Consider the following 22728-nt stretch of genomic DNA (forward strand, 5'->3'; position numbering starts at 1 on the left):
TATGACAGAAACGAAAAGTAGACCCTTAGAGCTTGTTCCTGGTCTCACTTGAATCCACACTCACTCTCCTTGATTGAAAGGGTGTGGAAGCAAACTTTGGGGCAAAGCATAACTTTGAAGTGAGCAAATTTAGATATGCCAATGAGCTAAAGACATTTCAGCACCAAGGGGACATGACTTCAATAGCCTAACTGCCTTGAAATGCGATGAAACTACGTGTAAATGAAAAGCACATTTTCCCCTCCACTTTTTTTGCCTTTCTTTCATGTCAAAGAATTAAAACACATCTTTAGAGCAGCAGTAGAGCTTTGGTTTTAGCTCTCTTGATCTTAGCCTGATGGCTTATACCATGTTTCAGGCAGTGACAGGATCCAGTCTTCTTTGTTGGCTTTCTGAGGGACCAGAATTAGTTTCCATTTCACTGGTACACTGGGGTGTGAATCCCAAACACCATTCCCAAAGAGAGCCCAGAGAACTAAAAGTGTCCTAGTTATCTTCAGCAAGCGTGGCACAAATAGACATGCTGCAAAATTTCAATCACAGTATGTACACTTCCCGCAGTCAAATAGTCAGATGATAAATATTAGATGATAAAGAACAGACACCTCAGTTCTAATCTCAAAACGTCCTTCCACCTCACTAGTGAAATCATACCAAACAGCGCTGCATTCATTAGGGTAGTTGTATCAACAGATAGCATTACATAAAATTTCTTAAATAAGCTCAGGCAATGTTCTGGCACACGTTTATTTCATTTTAATTAATAAACAGACTGGCTGGAATGAGATGTAAACAATAACTGACCCCCACTTATGCCCTATCTTTCAGAACAGTTTATTGACAAGACCTGTGTGCACCACCTCCATCCACGCTTGCTTCAGCAATATGTTCATTGCTTTGCCACTCTGAAAATGGAAGAGGCCATGTTTTTGTGTGAAAGAAGAAAAACTGCAAATATCACAGGAGCTTTTGGCAGACAGACAAGCTCATCATTGTGCTCGTGAAAGATAATGGGAGGAATCATACTAGAAGTGCTACACTGGGACTCTCTATAGGGAATGGGATCTGCTCAAGTCATGAGAAAAGAAAGAGGAACTAAAATAAGAACAGTAGGAAAAAAAAAAGATGATGGGAGGGCTGGCTTATTAAAATACTTTGAAAGAGTGAGATGTGTTTGGATGAGTTAAGAGAGAATGGGACATCCTCAGACCTTACAAGGCTTGTTAAAGAAAAGGCAAAGCAGGGAGCTTCCTCAGGTGCTGGTGCATTCTGCACAGCTGTTTGCTCACTCCTCACTTCTCCTGGGGGAGAAAAGAAAGAGGAAAAAAAAAAAAAAGAAAAACAAAGTAGAACCCACAGGTTGAGATAAAACTAATTTACTGAGATAGGAAAAAGGAAAAGGATGGGATTTTTCAGCTGTGCCACTGATGAGCAGGAACTGAGTCCTCAGGCAAACTCCCTGCCCTGCTGGATAACTGTGTTTCTGCAGTTCCTAAGGAACATAAGAAATTAGGGCAATCAAGGGATGTTAGCCTTGTTGTACTCAGTCACATGGAGTAACTGCTGTTGGTCTGCTTCACTTGTTGGGGTTTGGCCAAACTCAGAGTGTGAAGACATTTGCTAAAGTCAAAGATATGTTTTGTTCACACTCTATTTGCATCTAAGAGACTCAGGCGAGGATTTGATGCCCCATGACACATGCTTTAGCAGTGTGTTGTTGCAGCATCCTCCTGAGCTTTTCCATTTTGTCAATTTGTGACATAACCTGCATTTTGAACAATTCCATATACAGTAACGTAGAGTAGAATAGTGCACAGACTGAGAATTACAGCCACACTGTCACCACCTCTACAGCTATGCAGTTGTTGAAAAGCCATTTGTTCAGATGTCATTCTCAGAATTCAGGACTGAATTATGGAAATATAATTAATGAAATTATCTAAAGAAAACAGAAACTCGATTACAGGCTTCACACTGTGTCTCAATTAGACTGAGCTTATATCATAATTCTCAAGTGTTACGAGGACTGTTAAAACAAAGAAAATGAACAAATGAATAAAAAAATCAACCAGGCACAGTCATAATGTTCATAAGTAGCATCTTTGTCTTACTGAAAGTATTGGAAAAGCTTCAATAGCAATGTGGTTGAGCATCACAATTTTCAAACACACTATTATAATGAAAGAAGAAATTCAAAAGCAACGTGTTCTATTAACCTGATAGTGCTATGGTAAATAGTTTCACAATTTTGTAAGAAAGATTATACAGAACATGAGTTACCATGGTACCATTGTTCCTCCCAGCTTCAAGTTTTCAACACAAAGTGCATACATTAAAGGTAATGTGGAGCTATACTTTCCTTTCTGCACTGCAAACTCATTCATCTTTTTCTGTGGGAAACTGCAATAACCACCAGCACAGGACTTTTTTTTTCCCCAGAATTTCTTTGCTCACAGAAGCCACCAGCTTGTTATTCAAAATTCATTATAGTTTCCACAATTGAAAAATGATTTCTGTGGTACCCAGACGCAGTTTTCCAAGGTAACTTTGGACAAAACATCACATGGCTGGCACACGGCCATTTTTTTTGTTCATTCTTTACAACAGAAGGAGGGGATCATCCCCCTCCTCTCTGCCTTCGTGAGCCCCCGCCTGGAGAACAGCATCCAGGACTGAAAGCCCAGCTCAGAAAGATGTGGAGCTGTTGGAACAGGTCCAGAGGAGACCACAAAGATTCCTACAGCAAAAGGCTGAGGGAGTTGGGCTTATTCAGCCTGTAGAAGAGAAGGCTCCAGGGAGATCTCTTTGTGGCCTTTCAGCATTTAAAGGGCTCTTATAAACAAGACAGAAGCCTACTTTACATGGTCCAATAGTGATAGGACATGGGGGAATGGCTTTAAACTAAAAGAGGGGAGATTTAGAGGAGAAATTTTTCACTGAGAAAGTGGTGAGGCACTGGCACAGGCTGCCCAGAGAAGCAGTGGATGCCTCATCCTTGGAGACCTTCAAGGCCAGGCTGGATGGGGCCTCATGAGCCCCATCTGCTGGGTGGCAGCCACCCCACAGCAGGAGTTGGGACTAGATGGGCTGCTTTAAGGTTCCTTCCAACCCAAACCATTTGGTGATTCTGTGATCTGAACCAGGTATTGCTCTCAGGTATGCTGTTGTAGGGAGTCTTCTGGATTTGCCTGATTTCAGCTGAGATTGCCTTATTCACTTTCTCAACAGCAACAAAAAACTGTCAATGATGAAGCATGTTCAATGGACAGCATTAAAGGAGCAGCTCAGAAAAGGAGAGAGGAAAGCATTCATATGGTATTAAGGCAAGGGAGACAGACCCTCCAGGGCCTTTTAGGACTCCTGCTGAGCCTTTGCAAGGATCACCTCTCCTCAATGACATTTTACCAGCAAGTGCTTTTCTCCTAGCCGTACAATTGGCTTCTTGCCTCCACAGACTGCCTCTGGCCACTTCCACTGCTCCAGCCCTGCTTCTGTGCCCTGGTGGTGCAGAGATGACATGAATTTGGTATGTGTGTCAGACACATATCAAGGTATGACAAAACCAGTATCCAGGACTGTTTTGTGTACTTCCTAAAGCAAAATACAAATTCTTCTTCAATGACTGAGAAGCTGTAACATTAAAAGAAGAAAAATAAACATCACACCACCCTAGAGGCAGATACTCATTTGTATAGAGATACCGATTGTTTTTGCCACAGAGAAACATCAGGTTTCACAGGCTCACACTATGAGTACACTCCATTTGCTGTTACTTTTTGTTTACCCCCTGAACGAATACGGTTGTTAACTGACTAGATTTACTCCCTAAATATCAAATACAAACTGCCTCATGGACATATCAAGGCTGTCATCTGCCATTTCCCAACGGAGATGCCACCTTGCCATTTGACTGGAGCAAATTAAATATCAGCAAGCTTCTTCCTATCTTAGCAACTGTGCTCACGTCACATGAACAAATCCTACAAAACATACAGTGAAAGCAGAAAAAGCCAACTTGCTTCATCCCGTGCTCAAGGAGAATGCCAGGCTGAGCTACAAAGCCACCCTCGCATGTCAGCACACCTTTCTTCTTCACAGATGTTTAATCTTCCCCTCCCTACATATCACAGTTTCAAATCCTGAATTTTCAGGTTGTTTTCCTGTTGACAACCAGAATCCTCCCTCCTCCTCTCCCGTAAAAGACTGCACTTTCTGCCATTCAAAGTTGCAGAAATTCACACTTCTAGTCCAGGGCAGTGAACAAAACAACCTCACTGGCACTACTGCAAATAAACAACTTGACCCTATGGAGGAACCCAGGGAAAGAAAAGCAGAGCTCCTCTCTCTTTCTGAACAGGCTCAATACTTCTTTGTTCTTAAAACCATGCTTGTTTAATCCAGTGCTGAAATAGAAAGTTACCAAAGCATCAGATGGTGAGATATATGAGTGGAAGCCAATATACAATCCTTTATCTCATATTTATCTAATCAAATCTATAGTTGCTTGCTTTTAGCCATGTAGGTGCCTGATCCCAATAGCCTTGCCCCTTAAGCAGAGAATAAAAGGGAGAAAGAAAAATGATACCTGCACTGACATATACATTTAAATATCATATCTACAGAGAAGAAGCTTTTGCAGGAGACAGAAAATCATACATATATATTGGAATGTCTTTCAAATTGTAGTCCACAAATGTTATTTGTATTACCCTGATAGAACAGGCAGTGTGATCACTCAAGTGCTGCAGCCAAAATTTGGTGCAGAGACAGCTGTCAAACGCCCCACTTTTTTTTCTCCTCCTTCAGCAGCTGCATCTTTAGTGGTGATTTGCATGTCACCTGCTATCAGTGACTACAGGATGGATTATTAATTAATATTCAGGTAAGAGCAACAGAGCCGGTTGTTCTAACTCAGATACTTAAAGCAGTGTGCGTACACAAAGCATTTGCAGGATCACAGCTAAGCTAATATGACTAGGAACATAGGAAGAATAGCAACATGAAGGAAGACGTTACCACTCTCAGTTACTTATGAAGAACAACATGTCATACCTAGGTTGATTTATAGTCATGCAAAATATCAGAAAGCCTTCCAACCTACAAACTGAACGTTCACAAGAAAAAGTTTTCAGCCCCGGGTTTGAGTTGCTGAAAATCCAACAATCTGCTTTTTCCTACAGTTCTCCATGATGTTATTACACTTTTTCTCCCTCAAAACATCTAGAAGGAATTGGTTCCAGTTAATTAAAAACTCAAGGAACAATTTCAAAGATTCACCTGGGCAGGTGCCTATACTTCATGCACTTTCAGTGGGAACTCATATTGCATTTGAACCAAACCTCTCTCTGAAACTTTTAAAAAAGTAAAATATTCTGGCACTTTGCAATGCAACTTCCTGGCCTGGAGGGAAAAGATTTGCTGAAAACCAGCATTTTTTTCAATACAAAGTGTGTCAGCAGACCTAGCAGCTGCAGACTTTCACACCTCTGCATGGGGTGGGGAGCTGTGAGCCCCTGAATTCTATTACTGCGGAGCCAGCCAGGTCACCCTGCTCCAGCAGAACAGCTGTTTCAAAAGGAGAAGGACAAATTCCAGGCATGGAGGAACATGCAGGTGATATTAAACACAGCAACAGTCCCCACAGTGCAGCTCACAGACCAGATGCTGCGAGCCGCAGGAAGCTGAGAAGTTAATACAGAGGCTCAACAACAACAACAAAACCAGAACAAACAAAAAAAACACAGTTTTTTTTTAGCCATGAGCTTGCCCAGAGCTTGCCCAAAGCTTATCTACCTCTGAAGGCAGGGAAACCACTGGAATAAACTTGACATTGCTGAGGAGAGAGCTGCCTGTGATAGAAATTGTTTGCAAGCTGCTGTGAGGAAAGAAAGTAACAGGAAAAAAGAGCAAATGCAAGGAAAGAGTGCAGAGTTCTTTGACTTTGCATTAGAAATACAAACACTCAGTGCACATTTTTCCCTTCCATAAAATTCCCATGGTTTTTTTTTTTGTGTTGTTTTTCTTTTCTTTCACATAGGGAAGATAAGCACAGGCATTCAAAACAACATTTTCATCTGTACTGACAGAAGAATGTGCTGCCATCAGAAAAATTTGTCTCTGAGCTCATCAAGGAGTAACCGCTGAGAAAAGTTCCAAAGGAGTCCAAGCCATTTTTTACTGTATTTTTCACGCATGTCATACGCTCTGTCTCAACTGTGCTAGAAATTGAAACAGTCATTTAGCAATGATGGATTGTTTCTCATTAGCATATCCTCATGTCAGTAATGAACATCAATCAACTTATATCAAATTAATTCTCTGTGCATTCTGTTAAAATGCATACCATATGCTGGCTGAAACTTACATCAAACAAAACTGTGCTGCTGTAGAAACAGCAACACTGAGTCAATTTCCATTAAAAACCATGTAAAAACATGTAAAAAAAAAACCAAAAATAAAGTATTTTATGCAACTATTTTCAGCCAGTGCTATATAGGTATCACGGGTTCATTATCTGACTAGCTGAAAGTGACAGCACTGATCCATCTGAGTACCTGCTGTTTCCTTTAGGCCCAATCAAGGGTCAGAACCAAGAGTTTCCCGTTCAGCCAAATAACACCTCCCAGAATTGGAATTCACAGGGCAGACCAGGAGTCTCAGCTTCTGCAGTGCTTGCAGGATATTTCACATCATTAACCACAGGGCTACAGGAACAGGCCCCCATCAGCACTACAGCCAACCCCTTTGGCACCTACCTGCCTTGCTGGCTTCAAGTTGGCTGGGAAGAGGACGCAACCTACTTTCATATTAAATTCACAACCATTATTTTAATGGCTCTGCTCTGTGCTGATTTCAGAAAGCAGGAAATCTTTCTTGCCTCTGCATTCTCTTTTTACAAGAAGTCTCAATTTGTACTCGATTAGATGACTTGTTTTGCTCTCAACCAGTCACTGCCATATGCTTTACTGAATGTGTCAAGCAAACAGTATTATAAGAGACTCATAAATGCTAAACCTTTAAGAAGCTTAGGAAGGAGGAGCATAACCAAGTGTCACTTGCCTGAGGCAGAAGAGTTCTTCAGGAATTCTGATTGACACAAATTTAGGTGCAGTTTTATTCTGGTTAACCAGAAACCAACAGCTTCAGGAAAGAGAAAGCCTTCTTCTCTGCCTCTGTGCTTAGTCACCATGGGCTGGTGAAGTTGCCACACCATTCCAAAGCAGCAGCTGAAGAAGTTCAGCACCTGGTCCTGAGCAATACAAGCTTGCGATCAAAATGGTGACCAGGTGTTTTGAGAACAGACACAAAATGAAAGCAAAGCACAACTGTGTACAATTCCCCTTGCCAGCAGGGGAAACAACCTCCTAGCTTGGCAGCCCATCCTCAAAAAAGATGAGCGGATGGTGAACCTTCTTTTCAGTACAGTTTGTTTTCATGTCTAACTGAAATGCTGAAAATCCTCCTCTTCCCTTGCCTGTACAGCCAAACACATGGAATCATTTATGCCATGGAAATATACTGCAGACTCTTCTTATGACAAGATATTCTCAATTTAAAACTTTTCCTTAACCCTGTGTGTGTAATGTAAATGATCTGCGCCTTCACAGATCCCTGCCTTGTTAAGTCTTCATACTTTGACTACAAGATGCTCTCTGATCATTCCAGGTCAGAGCCTTGGAGAACCACCATCACAAGGTGCATCAGGCAGGCTCTCATGCTCTACTTGCTTTTCAGTCAAACTATCATCACAAAAAATAACATCTCTCAGTGGTAACTACGGAATTATGGAAGGAGGAGGACTGCAAATTGATGGGGGTCCCCTCCCTGCAGGAGCCTTTGTCTGGAGATGAGGAAAGTCCAGTTTTGTGGAACAGGCCCACCCATCCCTACACCTTCTCAGAAGCTGGAGCTGCTGTTCTTTGGCACTTCTGTTCATAGGATGCTGTGCACAGGCTTTTAGAGCCAGACCTTCTTCCCCTGCCCTGCACTCCTCTCAGCTTCAGTGTAAAAGCACATTTTGTCCTAAGTTAACTTCTTAGGATACAGCATTCAATAAGTAGGTGAGCTATCTGTCAACTCTAAACTGCCATATTCAGTAGTGCCCAAAAATGCATGCACAGATTCTGCAATGATGACTAATAGCAAATGACTTAAGTGTGGTTGCTACAAGGAAAATATCCTTTTTCTTGTCACCTTTTGCCCCCTTCTCATTACACCTTTGGAAAGCTTCAATAATATCAAACTAATATGGATGCACAATCTGCATGCATCTACTTTCTAGAAGTTAAATCTTTCATGCTATCAAGAGAAATTCTCAAGACACATTGATTTTATGACTCCTCCTTACTTTCAAAGTTCTCTCCTGTGCACAGTTAAGTAAAATCTGCAAACACATTCAGAGTTTTCTGTTCATTAACAAAAAAATTTTAAAATCATACTTTCCATTAAAGGATATCCTGTAAGGAATCCTGCAAAATTAAAGCTGGAAAACTCAACTGTATCATAAGTTGATGAAGTAGAAAGCATGCTGCCATTCATTTTAGTCATTTGGAAGCAATTCTGTTTGAAACTGCTGAAGGCAAATTTCATTGTAAAGTATGAAAGCTCAAGATCATCTAGTTACTACGATGAATGCCTGTTAGAGCTTCAGTTGGGACGATTGCTTTCATTTATAAAAACACAATTTCTGTTCCAACACCAGAATTAGCATAACTGCCCTTGCAGTCTTGCTCACAAGATCCATCAGCTATATCTTCTCTCTTATTCCAATCTGAGATTGACGTCAGCAACATTCACAACCTTTTGAGAACTCATTCTCCAGTTTCTACTTAATTTGATGTCTCGGAACATTTATGACTCACAAAACTTGGTGTTTAAAGCTTCAGGGTACAAAAAATGGAAAGAAATCCAAAGGGAAAAAAGATTGCTTTTAATATAGTAAAATAATAGTAAAGAGAAAGAGCAAAGAAAATATAGTCAGGTGCTTTATTTAGCAAGAGCAGTTCTGTAGAATTAAGAACTGCAATTTTCTCTATCAATAGTCATTGAAACAAAGAAATTATTTTCTTTTCCGTTCAATACTCAGTGAATTAAGATGTCAATCATAAAAGCAATGTTAGAAACACAGGATTTCTGCAGCAATGATAGCTGGGCAATACTTTGGGACCACGAGAGAACCAGAGAATCAAGCCTCTCAGCAGAGAGCACACCTCTGCCTCCGGGGGAAAGCACTTCTGCAGCCAGAACTCACTGCTGGAAACAGCTCCAAACTGCAGGCATGAATCCAAAGAGCAATCTGTGCAGAAGTGCAAACCTTGAGCTCATTTTTGAAAAGTAAGAGGTAGGAGATAAAGATGCAAACATAGACTCCATTCTAGTAAACACCTGCCTTTTCCTCTGTAGATAGATAGGTGCTCTGCATCCTCTGGATGACAGGAAAAACCATGCTGACAGGGAGATGCATTCTTCATTGAACCTCACAGGGAGGCAATGTGCTGTGATACTTCCAGTCTCCGATATGGTGTCCCAAATCCCAAAGCCAGACCCATGCAAGGCCATCTTTGGTGAAAACTGAACTATACTTGTTTCCCCATGAAGAGAATGTAAGTTATTCTAGTCCCTCAGGCCTTGACACACACTCAAATTAACATTTGTATTGTTATTAATCAAGAATTTAATAAATCAGATCTTAAAATTAACATGTCACGGGAATCTTTTCATTTAAAAGTGGGAGATTCAGTGAGTCATGACTGAAAAAAATCACTCAGCATCTCCCTTTGAGGGACCATTTTGAACAAATACTTCATTGAACAATCTGATTTTCATGGAACACACACGACTCACCTGTGGTATGAAGGCAATTAAATTCATATCAAATTTCTTCTATCCATAAAAAAGTGGATAAATTAGAAGTGAAAATCCCTCACTTCTCATATTTCCCAGTGCCAGAATATTTAGCAAATATGATATCCTGGATTTATCCACGCTTTCCTTCACAAAAAAAAATATTAAAAAACTAACAGTGCTGCAGTGCTTTTTGGACATGCAGACAAGAGCTAAAAAAAAAAAAAAAAGAAAAACCAAGAGGGCTTCTGACATTATAACCAACAAAACAAGTACTACCTCTTTGCCTTTAGGTGATAGACAATTGTTCTTTTAAAGAGGAAAAAGCACACATTGCTGCTTTTAATCACCAAAGCAACTGTGCTGACCCTCTTGCAGTTACAGGATAATGTAATATCTTCTGTTTGGAGGACACATTCTAAGACACGAGAAATGGCTGCCATTCCAGAAAGCTCTGAAAACCCCAGTGGGAGAAAAAGGGATGCATGTGTTTAATACTTTCAGTACTAGAACATATAAACATCTTGTTAGTGGAAAATAAAGCTATGATAGGAGCTACAGGTGGGAGAGCTGCTGAGCAACTCTGAGCCAACGTGTGGTGCGGATGTCATTGGGTTTAACTCACAGCCATTAAAAAGCAAATTGCCAGAAAAACCAGTATCATTTTTTGCACTCAAGTGAAAGATTATTCAAATTAGTTTTGCCATCCACAGTGGTGTGGGTGACTTCTTTTAGATTTGTTCCCTTTAGATATCCTGTAGTTTCTCAATAGAATAATGACATGGTTCTCATGTATTATTATTATTTAGATTAGAATTTTAGTAGAAAACCTGAAATAATGTTTCATGAATCTCCAGGACCTCCGAATGACAGCCACAGCTTTGAACATGCTACAGTAGAGAACACGGTACACACAAATCAGAACAGCAGCAAGCATATCATAGAAGCAGGACATTTTCCCTATTCCCTGGATAAACGGTGAACCAGAACAAGTGAAAAGAAATGATTCATTTTGTGCTTCCAAACCCTGAAGCCTCAGGGAAGACTAAGCACTCACCACAAATTTACTTTGTTTAATATCTTTGCAGCAGTGATTTTTCCTGCATACTGTTTTCGAGATGAAGGGCATTCTTAAAAAGAAGACACACATTTTAGCTAAGGATTACAAGCCTTAAACAAGCTGGGATTTTTAGCTGTGACATCATTACAGCATAGCAGTTGACTATGAGCACCAATATAGAAATACCACTCATTTGGTGGCACTGAATTCCTGTTATCAGCCAACCCAAAAGAGTCCCTCTGTGCTTTACACAAAGTTTCACAGTTGGGTAAACAACCCAAGACAGGATTTGGTCAGGAAGGGTGTATAGAAACAGGCTGAAAAGCTCTGCCAAATGCATTTTCCCCTTCCCAGGAAGCACAATGCCCTGACATAAACAGCTTTGCATGGCTGCAGCCTGTGTGCCTTTCAGGCTATCACAGAAGGGTTGGTCTGCAGCTTCCTGCCCACAGAGCCCAGCCCTACTGAGCTTCCTGCACTGCCTGCAATCCACCAAACAAGTCCCCACAGTTCCTGGAATCAGTGCTTTCGGAAGGAACACATTTCCAACATGCAACACAAACTTTCAGTCTTGGGCACTTTCAAAGAACATGGAAATTAGCTAGTTACATAACAGGAGTGAGTCTGGCCCTCAGCATTCATCCCGTTGCCAACCAGAAGCAGCCCCATGGCTGTGCTGAAGGGACAGCCTGCAGTGCTTCAGGCAGCAGAAAGCAATAACAGCACCTCCACAAGCCAGCAAGGACTGGGAGCGATACAGAGAAGTATACAGGTTAAGGTCCATCATGGCCTTTTATGCAGGAGAGTCTCAAATGCAATCTTTGATCAGTCCTGCCTGGCTATGAATTTCCACTACTCTCATTCCGTACTCAGTGCATCAACTGAGTGTGAGAGTATTGAGAATCTGGCACAGGTTGCCCAGTGAGGCTGTGGATGCCCCCTCCCCACAAGGCCAGGCTGGATGGGGCTTTGAGCAACCAGGTCTAGAGGGAGGTTGGAACCAGATGAGCTTAAAGGTCCCTTCCAACCCAAACCATTCTATGATACTGTGATTCTGTGAACTGACTGCATGCTATCTCATGGCTAGAAAGCTTCTTTTCTAAATAGAAAACACATAAATCAGCTTTCTGTCTTTTCCTCACCTCCTCTTGTTCACTCCTCTACACAACTCAACTATGTCGAATTCTGTTACAGCTGTATTCTGCCAGATCTATCCTTACAGTTAATGCAGAAGTTACAAAGGTGCTATCTGACTTCTGCGTAACAGAGAGCTAAGTGAAAACTACAGGATGAGTGATACAGAAAAGCATACTGCATGAAGGTAAAATGCACAGCAAGGAAGCAGTTTAGCTTTTAGTGGTAACTCCAATGGGAAAGCTTTTTGGTTTTTTTTGTTTTTTTCTTTTTTGTCTTCTAATAACGCAGAACAGCTCTAGAATTAAAATAGTAATAAAAACAATCCCAAATACACTTAATGAGAGTTATTTTTTTTAATTCTCTCTTTCAAAGACAAATAAATTAGAAAAAAATTTTAAATGGACCTGCAGACAATTGGGCAAACAAATTCCCAGGGACTTGCAAAGTCGCCTTCAAGCAGCCCACCATTCACAGCACAGGGAGCTGAGCAGGCTCTGCACCGTGGGCACTCAGCAGAGCTTAGAGCACTGTGCTGTTACCATGGCACTCAAACACCTGGTACCTTCAGAACAGCCTTATCACCCATCTGCAGAGCAACAGAGAGAAAGCAGCAGCTGCATCTTTGAACTAGCCACGCAAAAGCAGCATTAGGGTGAATAACTTCCCTGGTAAGCATCCTGTGCACAGATCCCCTTTATGTTTCCTCTTATTTTAGCACTGGCTAGAAAAAAAAGCAGAGAGACAGTATCACTTGATAGACACCAGTAACACACATGCATGCACGCACCTACACACACTGCTCTTCCTCCATGACTTCACCCTCCAGCACTGGCACAGAGCAAGCAGCCAGCTGAGACAACAGTGCCACTGATACTCCTGAAAATAACATGTGAGGTTCAATCATTTGAGCCTTACATCACATTAGGTTATTTCATAAACGCATGTTAGAAGCTACTGTGCTCTATATGCTGCACCCACAGCTGCTCGCCCCAAGTTTCAAACTCTTCTGACCTCCCCTGTTTCAATTTCAAGTATATCAGTAGCAAAATCAGCATCATAATGACATGCTGCCCTCTGACACCCCCACACATAGCAGTCTTGAGGACCTCTGGCTACACTGCAGCTTCAGCACAACTTAACTACAGTTATCATGCAAGAGCGTTCTGGGGACCTGTTTGTTTAAAGAGAAGACAATAACAGATGATTTTATATTGTGGACAAGGAATAACATTTTACCATTTTCCTCGTACTGGAAGGATCACTGCTCATTCCTCTTTCCAACAATTCAACAGATGCTTCAAGGTTATGCATATGACCTTTCCTCCCAATGACTAAGCATAGTCTTTGTTGATAGAAGTACAGAAAAACAGTGGTCAATATCTGGAAGCTTAATTCGTGCTGTTTAATGAGTCAGAATGATGTTAAAGAGCTATACAGCAGAAAATAACTGAAAAAGTTCCCACTGTTAGATGGCAGGTACTCCACTTGTACTACAGAGTACAACTGCTCCTACTTCAAAACCAGATCCTGTGGTCAAGTTCACTGTTTTTGTCTCTAAATTCAGCCTTTCAGCCTACTCATAAGTGTTACGTGTACAATACTGTAGACAACACAATGCATGAAAGCTACAAATGTGACTAAGCTCAATCTTCTCTATTGACCAAAAATACAGCACAGGTTAAGTATGTGCTTACTTGATGCAAGCACTGTGAGAAGTCATAACTTCCATCCACAGCTCTGTCTAGTAACCAATCACAATGCAACCAAGCATATTTAAACATAGAAGGTCATTGTTTCACAGTTTTATCTTTCACATACCATTATAACAACAGCGATTCTGACCAGACAGGGACCCCAAGAAAACATTTTGAGTCACCCAAGTCTAAATCCCTTGTAGAATGAGCTGTCATTTTACTGGAAGGCACCAAAATCTCTCTTCTGGTTTCTGCTGTAAAAAGCATTACATGTGGAAGGTCAGGGGGCCACAAACACCTCTGTCCTTTCAACACTGAAAAACTCCACCTGTGATTTCCCAAACAAAGCTTTTCCCCTACTGGGCAAGAAGTTGACATCAGCCCCTTCTTTTTATGGAAGAGCTAAAAGTTTGGACCATCTGCAGTTGGTACCTCTGAATGCAGTATTGTAACTTTCATTTTCCTGAAAGGCACCAAACAAGGTCAAATACTCCATATTCCTGATAACTCTGCGAAGGTGTAGCACACAGACATATCACGCCCTGCAATGAGATGAAATCCAGTACTGTAAATTGGAATAACTCCAGTGTATCAGAGCTCAGACTGAAGATGAATTTGGCCTTTGTTGTAATGCAGACTTCTAATGAGATAACAGTGGGATTGAGGTGATTAACTATTAACTGAAATAAACCTGAAGAGCTAACTGTTTAAATGCCAATGTAGGAATGCCCCGCTCAGCAAGCTTAGGCTGTTAAGCAAATTCAAGAGCCTCTAAAAACAACAGCAGGAAGACTTTATTCTTTTTTAAGCGAGTAGAAAAATGAAGGTTTTTATTGCTACATTTTTCCATCTCTCCCTTTTAGCACTGTTTTAAATCTAATCCTAAAGAACATTCAGCATGGCATGAGCATCAAGTCCTTCCCAAAGCAGGAGCATCACTACTGAGATATAACCAAGACCTTGGTTTGAATTACACTTTCAGTACCTCTTCTCTGATCAGAAATTCCACACTGTGTTTTAACATCAGAAGCAGTGCTTCGTAGCCACTCAGCCAAGATTATTTTTCTTCTTAGGACCCAGAAAGCCCCCAGTGCTGCAGATAAGATAGAATCCTCGCCTCCCTTACAAGGAGGAACATTGTTTTTTCACTAGCATAACTTCATCTATTTTAGTTCTTTGCCTAATGAATAAAAACAGAGGATCTCACAACAGCTGTGAACCCACTGAGCAGAATCAGTCTCATTACATCTCTAGAGCCATCCTTCACTATACCATCTATACATTAAAATTACAGAACTCATCTTTTTTTAGAAATAAGCTTTGTGAAAGCATTAGAGTTCAAAGTCAGTACTAATAAGGAACTTATCAAAAACGAGATGGAAATAGGATGCCAGGGGAATAGATGATTCTCTCATCTGAAATGCATAATTAGCGTTTGCTTAAGTGTGCAATTAACATTAAAATTTACAATCAAGTATGATGGCGTTCTAAATTTACCTCCTTTAAATGAAAAAATGAACCTAGTTACCAGTGTTTTAGAATCTCTATCCTGTGAGTAGAGCTGCACAGCAACATCCTGTCATCCAGGCAACAACTGACACAAAAAGCTTTTTTAAAACACTGCATATTTGCCTTGGAGATGGCTACACAGCTTGGCGTTTATTTTGGCTTACACTTTCCTGTGTTGTAATGGTAACTGCCAAGCAGCATAATTAGCAGTTGTCATACTCCTGTTGGTAAAGATCCTTCCCACAAAAACAGAGCAATGATGCTTTGTACCCTTTTCCCAACTGTACCCCAGAGCACATGTCCCAGACATCCACCCCAGCATCTCAGACCCCAACAGGTTTCAGCAATTAAGCCATAGGAATAGTTTTGTTAATGGGAAAGAAAAAGTTGTACTCGTCCTAGTAGTTTAAGTCTGATAAGCAACACCTTAAAAAAAATTAATCATACTGTAGTCTGTATCATAGAATCACAGACTTATTTGAAAGGGACCAATGTTGTCTCTGAACAGCACATCCCTTTTGCCTTTCAATCTGAAGTTAAATTTAGCCTGAAATTGCTTAAGAAGGGGGCTGCAAATAATTTCAACTGTGATACCAGCTGCTAAAGTCTGTATTTAGTTATGTTTTTTATTAATCACATTTATATTTATAGCACATGCAACAAAAATGAGACTTGTGTAGGGTGCTGTACAGAAATACAACAAAGTGCAATGAAAGTCCTCACACAAATCATACACCATGCTGTGCCCAAAGTGGTACGTTGTGCAGGTGTTTGGGGCTCAACTCTGACACTGATTCTCCATTAGTAAATCTGCAGTGCTATTCAAGGAGCTCATGGAATTAACCTAGATTGAGCCAGCGAAGGACCAGTCTTTGTCCCCTCAGCACTACATTGCTCTAAAGTTCTGCTGTTATTATTACTTACCCAGCAATAGACATCAAAATGTGCAGAAGAAAAAAAGAAATCTTTCACTGCTCTCACCTGAAGCCAAAACCCTTTACTCGTCCACCTTGTTTCCACTTGGATCTGGCCAGAGTGGCCCTGTCTAGCTGCTAGGCAACCCGAGCACTGCATTTAGTGGGAACTGTATGTGTTTGCTAAGGATGTAATAATGCTGCCTTTGAGATTTACTCATAATAAAAAAATGAATATCTGAAATTGTAACAGCTTTCCTTTCTGATCACTAACTAGCAGCTCTGGGAAAACAAAACTGGTGGTCAAGAACAAAAGTAGCCACATGTACAGCACACATAAAGAGAGGGATAATAAAGCAGCTCCCAAATATATAGTTAGGGAGATGTTTTATGTGGAACTATTATTACAGCTGGCAGTGCTGTAAAAAGTGTCTAATCCTAGAACTATATTTATACAGATATTAGAATATCTACATAATATTAATATATTTACATAAATAATATTTTAATTTAGAAAGGATAATTACCGAACCTCATCCGGCTACAATATGAACTTCCCCAGTAAAGGTCTTTTATGCAATTTACATCAAATCACCACTCCAAAGCAAGACATGAAAGACCTGAAACTAAAACACAATCAAGTGGTCTGACAATTCCCTTTTAAAGAAAAAAAAGGAACAAAATTATCCTAAATAATCCCTCTCAGGAGCATTTTACTGTTTGGTTCTCTGGCAGCAGAGTTATCACACCACAAATATTTTTGATGGGTCCCATTCCTCCCAGTCCCCAACTCAAAAGAAAGAGAGTTTCCTTTCAAGTCTGTTCAAACAAACGGGCCATCTCCCAGAGCACTCAGTCAGTAGCACAACTGGTAAGAAGCTTTATTAAAATATCAGTTTGAGTAATTGAGAAGTTAACGTCAACAAAGTGAAAGGCCCAGTAATTATGTTAAAATTAAACAGGGCAGTTCTCATCTTTGATCATTATACCTGACAGGTTGGCACTTCAAGCACTACAAGGTTTCCCTACCTGTAAGAAAACCCAGGGATCTCCAAGTAGCTGGGCCCTGCACCCAAACATCCTGCTTTTCTGACCAACACAGGCAAAAGTCAGTGCAGGAAGTCCCAAAAATCACTGATCATTCTGGATTGTGGAGCAGGACAGACATGGGAACTTCCCCCAGCCTTGAGATTTACATGACATAAAACAAGCCTTGCTTGTGCAAAGCCCCCTTAGCATGTAGCAGCTGCATCTACTTCCCAGAGACCTGCAGGCTGCCATGGACTGAGAGGTGGCTGCTCAGAGCAGTGATCCTAAAAGTGCTCCTCTCTGGTTTTATGCAGAAATTTGGAATGGTTCCTTTAAAGACCTGCACCTTCTCTTTCCTTTCTTAGTTTCAGATTAAATCTGATTCAGTTAAGTCTTACCAATGTTAAGAAGCCAACATATCTGGAAAATTACAAGTAAAATAAAGCATTAAAGGGAATCACACACACAGAAACTCAATAGCAGCTGTAAATCATTTTAAAAAGTAAATCAGCTGAAAGATTCCTCATTCCTACACATAGGAACGTAGTTTTGGTATGCTACTGGCTCCACACTACTACATGCAACCAGAAGAATACACTGAAATTACAATTAGGACAGAAAGGGAGTAAATAAGTTCCAATAATGTTTTTCATGGGGTTGTTTTTTGTTTTTTTTCCTTGAGCAGTAAACACAAAGTAAAGGACAAAGTTTGGTCCTTAAACCAAACCTCACATCAGGGATCCACACACGGAACACAGAAATAGAGAAGAGCACAAGTCAGTCTGGAAACTATCAAGCACTTACCTGAACCTTTTACTGAAAATAAATTTTAAATCAACAGTGTTGCTGGTTAACTCCAGTATCCCAGGTTCTACAGCTTGCACCCACAAGGGAATCAGTCTGGCATATCTTTAATAACCTTAAATTTAAGAACAGTCTTGTTTTCCTGAAATCTTCAAACGTTTACTTAAAATTAGTGCTTAAATCACTTTAATCACAGTATCTTTGCAAAAAAAAACAAAAAACAAAAAAAACATAAGTCTTTCATAGTGCTTTCTGTCTTGCTTTTAAACAATTTATTAGAGAATTTCATGTTCTGAGTTCAAGAAAAAAAATCAAACACAGAATGGATGATTCTTCAATTGCTCAGTGGGCTTCAGCTCCAAACATTCTCATCACCCAGACTCATGACAAAAATCAAGCAGATCCACGCCAGGTTATCTACATTCGTTTCAGTACCAGAATTTAGCAACATAGTCAGGATCCTTCATTATATAATTTGCTGTACCTTGTACCCAGTGTAGGAATCAAATGTTGTTTTTGCATCAGAGTTGGATAATCTTTTTTTCTTTCATGGTCTCCGCTGTCACATTTCTTTTTGGGAGTCTTTCTACTTTACTTGGGAGGGGGGTCTCTGACAGTTTACATCACTTACCCTCTAGACGAACCTTCCCTAGGAATGCACGCTCAGTATATAAGAGCATGCATGTATATTTTATCACACTGCGAGAATATCCTGCACGAGATTGATCAAACCAGAGAACAGGTCATGCCATGCCCAAGGAAGCGCTTGAAGAGACGTCGGGAAGGCCTGGCATCACCCCGCCCCTCTTTGTTTAACGAAGGCTTTGAAGAAAATCACCATATCAATACAAGAAGAGCACCGAGACATCTTGGAAACAACAGGATGGCTTCTGACTGACACTAGGTAACACACCAATTAACAAATGTAAACTTTGATAAGATTGCGAACCTGGAGTACCCAGCCAATGGGGAAACTAGGGAAGGGGACAGGCAAAGGGGGAAACAAGGTACAAAAGCTGTCATTGTGTCCTTAGGGGTGCTCCTGCTTGTGGGACATCCGCTATTGCAATCGCGAATAAAATCTGCTTTTATCAGAGATAACGTCCTGACAAAAGTTATTTGGATATTTCCAACACCCAGCAGCACATAAAATGAATCATACCATTGCAGTAAACAATAATAGATTTCGGCAGTTTCCATTCTCACTCTGGATTCAAAATAGTCACCATGAAAAGGGTGGTTTAGATGCAGTAAGAAGAGATCAAATATAAATCAAGTTTCACAGTTCAATTAGAAGACTGACCTTAGCTGGCTGTGATAGGGCTTTGATAGAAATGCTGTGCAGTTTCAACTAATCTTCAGTTCTGACCTTTAAGCTTAAACTTGTGGGAGAAACCACAAAACAGCTGTTTCACATTGGTGAGCTAGCTCTGGGAAATCATTTGAAAGAAAGGTAGCCTGATATCTTATTGCAGATATTTTCTTTTTACACAAAATAGAAGAGTCTTGCTAACTGGAACTGCAGCTGGAGCTCCATAGGACCCTGAAATAGGTCAATGCAAGCGTGGGTTTTTTTTAAACACACTTTAATTCATTGGGACACAGAGAGTTAAGGACTGTCAGGACAAACACTATGGTACAAATGCAATTGAAGTCATTTGCAACTCTATAGAATGAAAGAACACACATGCTTTCCAAGAAAGGGAATGTGGTAGGTGGTGTAGGGTGTAGGATCCCTGGTGTAGGGATCCTGCTTTGGCAGGGGGGTTGGACTCGATGATCTCTGGAGGTCCCTTCCAACCCCTACGATTCTGTGATTCTGTGATTCTGTAGTGAGCTATTGACACAGTTGTTCGGCCTTGATCCTCCACTCTGAAACTCTGAAGCCCAGGAACGTTTATTTTTTTAAAAACTGGGCCAGAAGGCTGTCATTCAAGTCAGGCAAGGAGCCATGAGCAGAAGGGCCCTCCGGCTCACCTGCACAAACTCTCTTCTCAGTTGATTCACCAAGAAGCCATTTCTGTCAAGGCGGTCTGAAGCACACCTCTGCAGGCAGGAAGGTCCCAGTGCCTTATTCAAAGGGTGTTAAGTGACAGCAGAAGCACTGCCTAGAGATTGCTCACTCAGAGCTCACTGAATTTTTTTTTTTTACCTACAAGTGGTCACTCAAAAGGTTCTATGAAAAGGCTAATTATTTGCTCTGGGTTTTGCTTCAGTTTAATAATACAGTGAGCCCTGACACTGAAGAGCATCAGCTTAAGACCAAAATCAAGAATCCTATCAGTCAACTGAAGCAGCAATACAAAGAGGACTTACATAGAGAAAGCTATGCTACAGGAATTTAAAAAAAAAAAAAAGATAGCCAGACAAAACATATGAACAACAAAATCTAACCTCCAAGCAAGCTAGTTTTGTCATCTCTTTGCTGGGTTTAGTATAAAATACTGTTGAAAATGCTGACACTTACCCAAATCTGCAGTTTCACCCGCTTGTCATTCCTATATACTGTTTTCACTTTGAAGTCAATTCCTACTGTGCTGACGAAGGCTGGTGTGAAAGTGTCATCGGCGTATCTGAAGAGGAAGGATGTTTTACCCACACTGCTGTTGCCAATGATCAGGAGTTTGAACATGTAATCAAAATTCTGATCTGAAGTATCTTTCTGCCTGTATCTGGCATCTGTTACTGAAGCCATCTGAAAAAAAAAAAAAAGGACAAACATTGTAAAAGGACAGGACTTGTTTTCTTTATTGCATACCATATGTTTAGCTTATCTCTCTTCTTTCTAATGGCTTAAGCACTACATCTACTAAAGAAAAAGCAACATACCTTGAAAACTTCTTTTAAATAATGCCTGTAAATTTCTACTATCCACTCGTAGTTCTAAGATCTCCAGACCCAAGAAATACACCTGTTGCACTGCTCTGTATATAGGAGACTAACAGATGGCTACTGCAGACTGTTCAGATAGTACTGGGGAAACAGCACTCTTTACTCCAGTGGCAGTTTGCCATCTCTGCTGCTCCCATAAATAAGTAGTGGAACAAGAACTGAAATTTTGCATCCAGCTATGCTGTTTGTGAAGCAGCCACTGAGGCAGGTGAAACTAAATAATTCTTGTTAAGACTGCTAGGGAAAATCTGCACTATTAGCTCATGCACACCATCATTTTTACGAAAGTTCTACCCTACATATTTACAGATTTAAAAAAAAAAAAAAAAAATATATATATATATATATAAAAAAAACCTTGGCAACAGGAGAAGATGAAACATCAGTTGACAAAAGAAATTTTAGCTAACAGCTTCAGATCCATCCAACAGCTACCTACTCCCAAGACAGCAATTAAACAGAACATGATAAAATGCCACAGGCAGTATTTCTAAAGGTAGATGATCCCTTTAGATCAGCTAAAGGGAGCAGAGAGTTGGGGGACATGAGTGAATGCAGAAGAAAGATGCAGCCTGAGATTCCTCATCCTCTTGTGATCCTAAACTGGATTCAGAAACCAAAAAGTAATTGCAGTCTGAAACTTCAACACAGCCTCAGTTCACCAAGCAACCCTGGGCTTCTCTATAGTTTCACAGCTCCAACACTCAGCAGAAGACAAACCCCTGCCTCTTCACCTCTACCAGAGGTGACAGAGATACGACAGAGATACTACAGAGAGAAGAGGAAGTTTCACCCTGCAACATGCCACAGTCTTGATCATCAATGCTGTTTCAAAATCTATCCAGTGTCAAGCAGGTGAAGCTTTGGTTTCTTATAAGCAGTTGGGGCTTCCTGCAAACAGCAGCAGCAGCTCAGATCTGATAAGCAGCTGCTTGTCCACTTTCTTATCAAATCTTACTCACACAGTGGATTTCACTTGCTGAAAAAAGTGTTTAATTTCCTCTGTATTTAAAAAGCCTTAAACCCAAAACACTGTCCAAAAGCCAGGTTAAGCTAACATCCCAATTTAAATTAAGTTCCCAGCAGAGGGGAAACAAATTGTTGTGCACATTTTATTTAAGTTTAAACTGAGTTAGTTTTACTTTATCTCTGATTACACACCTGCAACATTCCCACACAGAAAGGGTCACACAGACCTTTCACAGGTTGTGTTTGTGAGGACAGCTCTGAAGAGCTCCAGCAGCAGCTTGATACCCAACAGCTGCACTGCATGCAGTCACATCTTCCCACAAGCAGTTCTCTGCAGGATACAATCCAGCCCTGATACACACAGTTCTTCAGCTGCTAGTCAGTGCTTTGCAAATGCTCCAAAACAATCCAAGTACAAATTTTCTTCTCACCAGCGCATCAGAAAAGCACTCCTCTATTCATCTCCTGTAGTTCCTAACACATCTCAGCATCCAGTTGACACACACACTCAGATGCACACATTCACTGCCTCAGTTAAAATCTTAGAAATCTCAGCTGCAGAAATTAGGAATCCAGATTAGTTGATTTGTGCCATCACTGAGCTGGAGAACAGTGCAAAGTTCTCTGAATAGCTTCTTTTCCTCATACAGAGATATAATTTCACAAGTGCCACTGACAACGCACCTGCACTTGATAACAAGAAAAAAAATAAAAATCTCCACTCCTCCATTTCAAGTCTCCATGAGAGGAAAAGTGAGATGCCTTCATTACTAAAAGCCTGGGCAATTTAAAGATTTAGATGCAGACAGTTTTTCACTCATCAGTGTCTTCTTCCTATCACCACTTTTATGGAAACCACCTGCAAACTCCAAGTCAT

The 22728-nt window shown here is 40.7% G+C and overlaps 1 protein-coding gene across 6 annotated transcripts in view; it reads right to left on the reverse strand.

The window, feature by feature from the left end:
- RAB3B (RAB3B, member RAS oncogene family) overlaps positions 1 to 22728 on the reverse strand; it is a 52297-nt gene that overhangs the window by 19717 nt on the left and 9852 nt on the right. For 4 of the 6 annotated variants that reach the window (XM_090146668.1, XM_031602399.2, XM_090146669.1 and 1 more), the window contains exon 2: positions 20458 to 20685. In XM_090146668.1, the coding sequence (XP_090002794.1) occupies positions 20458 to 20685 (228 nt within the window). Of the gene's footprint in view, positions 1 to 20457; positions 20686 to 20819; positions 20843 to 22043; positions 22592 to 22728 lie in introns of those variants that run through there. The other 2 variants (XM_090146666.1, XM_090146670.1) reach the window with 2 other exon arrangements.

The sequence above is a fragment of the Phasianus colchicus genome, chromosome 9 (genome assembly GCF_987193195.1).
Source record: "Phasianus colchicus chromosome 9, bPhaCol1.hap1.1, whole genome shotgun sequence".
Taxonomy (NCBI): domain Eukaryota; kingdom Metazoa; phylum Chordata; class Aves; order Galliformes; family Phasianidae; genus Phasianus; species Phasianus colchicus.